This window comes from Opisthorchis viverrini (assembly GCF_000715545.1).
Source record: "Opisthorchis viverrini unplaced genomic scaffold opera_v5_1831, whole genome shotgun sequence".
NCBI classification, from domain to species: domain Eukaryota; kingdom Metazoa; phylum Platyhelminthes; class Trematoda; order Opisthorchiida; family Opisthorchiidae; genus Opisthorchis; species Opisthorchis viverrini.
Genome location: NW_008753842.1, coordinates 1 through 2062, shown reverse-complemented (window position 1 = coordinate 2062; position 2062 = coordinate 1). Strand labels below are relative to the sequence as shown.

General features: G+C 44.3%; 1 protein-coding gene across 1 annotated transcript; it reads right to left on the bottom strand.

The window, feature by feature from the left end:
• Positions 1 to 903: 903 nt before the first annotated feature.
• Positions 904 to 1839, bottom strand: T265_15901 (hypothetical protein; the record flags this gene model as incomplete). The annotated part of the gene is made up of 2 exons (XM_009179316.1): positions 904 to 1114; positions 1652 to 1839. Coding segments are annotated over 2 exons (315 nt in total), but the record flags the coding sequence as incomplete, so codon positions are not given.
• Between the last annotated feature and the right edge of the window lie 223 nt (positions 1840 to 2062).

Below are 2062 nucleotides of genomic sequence, written 5' to 3'. Positions count from 1 at the left end.
CCTAACGTTGCAAAAGGCATATTATATTTGTTTCTTGTGTTTCACTAACTCTCTTTGAAACCATTTGACACGGTCCTCTGGCGTTCGCATGCCCCCTTGGAAGCCCACACGCAAAAATTCGATCACACAATTAGCTTGGACTCCGTGTAACACAATTACAACATTAGTGTTGAACCACCTGTGTGATGTCACATGAATTAATGATGGTACATTATACGGGAAAATATAAAACCCAATAATATCCCTAAAAGTCACAAGTAGCGTGAGTAACAGTCACGGAAGTTTACGGATAGCGCATTTGGGACGTTCATTACGGAGAATATTTTCGACCCTATGAGGGTCAAATAAGCTGAACAGTGAGACATCATAAGAGTCATAAGTCATACGGGAATGACTGAAAAGTAGCTAAGATTCGCTTTTGGTTAGTTTAGTTAAGGATGCCAACAGTGAACGATATTGCCTAAATACACTGAGGTACACTAACGGTTTGCTGGTGGTGGAGCTAACAGTGTGTAGACCATCTGAGGTAGATCACAACGTGAAGTGACCACATGTGTCTGCGGAGTACGACCCTTCAATCGACCGACCCGCGCAGTCATGTGAAGTTATGAGTTTTTGAAAAGTACATTGGATGCCGAAAAGACCGTAATTCAGAAGCGCACGTTGTCTGGTGTGACAGGTTTGTGGTAGGTCGTCAGTGGACGGTCTGACGGGATATCGTTTCAAATCACCGTGACCACGTGTTATTACGCTTTAGGTACATATTAATGTTGAGTGGCCTATATGAGTCGTTTAGAGAGTAGTGGAGGCGCAACTTCTCGACTTGCAAAGCATCCAGAATGGATCACTAACTAGAAATATATCAAATATATATACTGAGAACTGGTTCAGACCAACATACCATACTTCCGGGGCCGGGCGAAAGCAAGACGGGAGGTTGAGCGGTGGAAGAAGTACCAGGGTGAGAGATCGGTGTAGATTGCGCGTCGGTTTCCCGGTGGGCTGTCGAGGTAGAGTTTGTAATGGTGTTCGCCGCCGGTGTTGCCATCGGACCCAGCAAAGTGGTTCTCAGTGCAGATTGTAACTGTTCAATCCGCTGATTGCACGTGTTAACCTAGGAGGAAAAAAACAGTTATTTGATATAAATTGAGTGGCGTCGTTTGATCTGCCTTACACCTGATATAAATGCGTAAACGGGAGAAAAGTACAGGTCGCATTGCTAGTAATGCTATCGTTAGAGAACAAACATAACTTGAACCTGAACCGGTTGAAGGCTGGCACACAATTATGCAGAATCTAACAAGCTGTAATAGGGTGAGAGCGATTTCGTATGTAAGCTAATCACGCCCGCAGAAACGCATAAGAGAGGCGGTTAATGGATCCGGCAGCTATCCCGCAAGCAAAAACGAACAGTGCTGGCACCAAAGCCAGCCAAAATATCTTGGACAAAGATGCCCGCTAAATTTCGGTGATCTAAGTCGCTCGAGCATAGCCCGATATACAATCCAGCGAACCAGACATTACACTACAGATGCATAAGAATCGAGCTGCATTGTAAAGATTGGAAATTAGCAATGTAACAACAAATAAGCCACAGGAGAGCGGGAACACACCACTAGTCACATTACTTAAGTGTTGGAAAGTAGCTGACCTGATCATTGAGAGCATCACGCTCTTGACGAAGCTCGTCAGCTTCACTTCGTGTCCTCCGGGCTTCAGCAATCAGACGCTGGTGGTCCTCTCGGCTGGTAATCATGTCTGCCTCAATACTGGCAATTCTTTTGCGTAAAGTATCGCATTCTTCTCGGACAGAAAGTAGCAAGTCTGACTTGACCACATCTGTAAATAAGGATCGATGGGACAGTTTGAAAGTAACCCGATCCTAATACATAAATTCTGAGAAAGAGAAATTGTTGACGAACTGAACAACTTCCTTCCGCTTTTCCTTAGAATGTATACTAAACGGTGGTCTGTGGGAATACAGTATTCACCGCTGTGAGCGAAGCCCTTCGAACAGGGATTAAAATCTCCAATTTCTGAGTAATATCATGAAGAAAAAAAA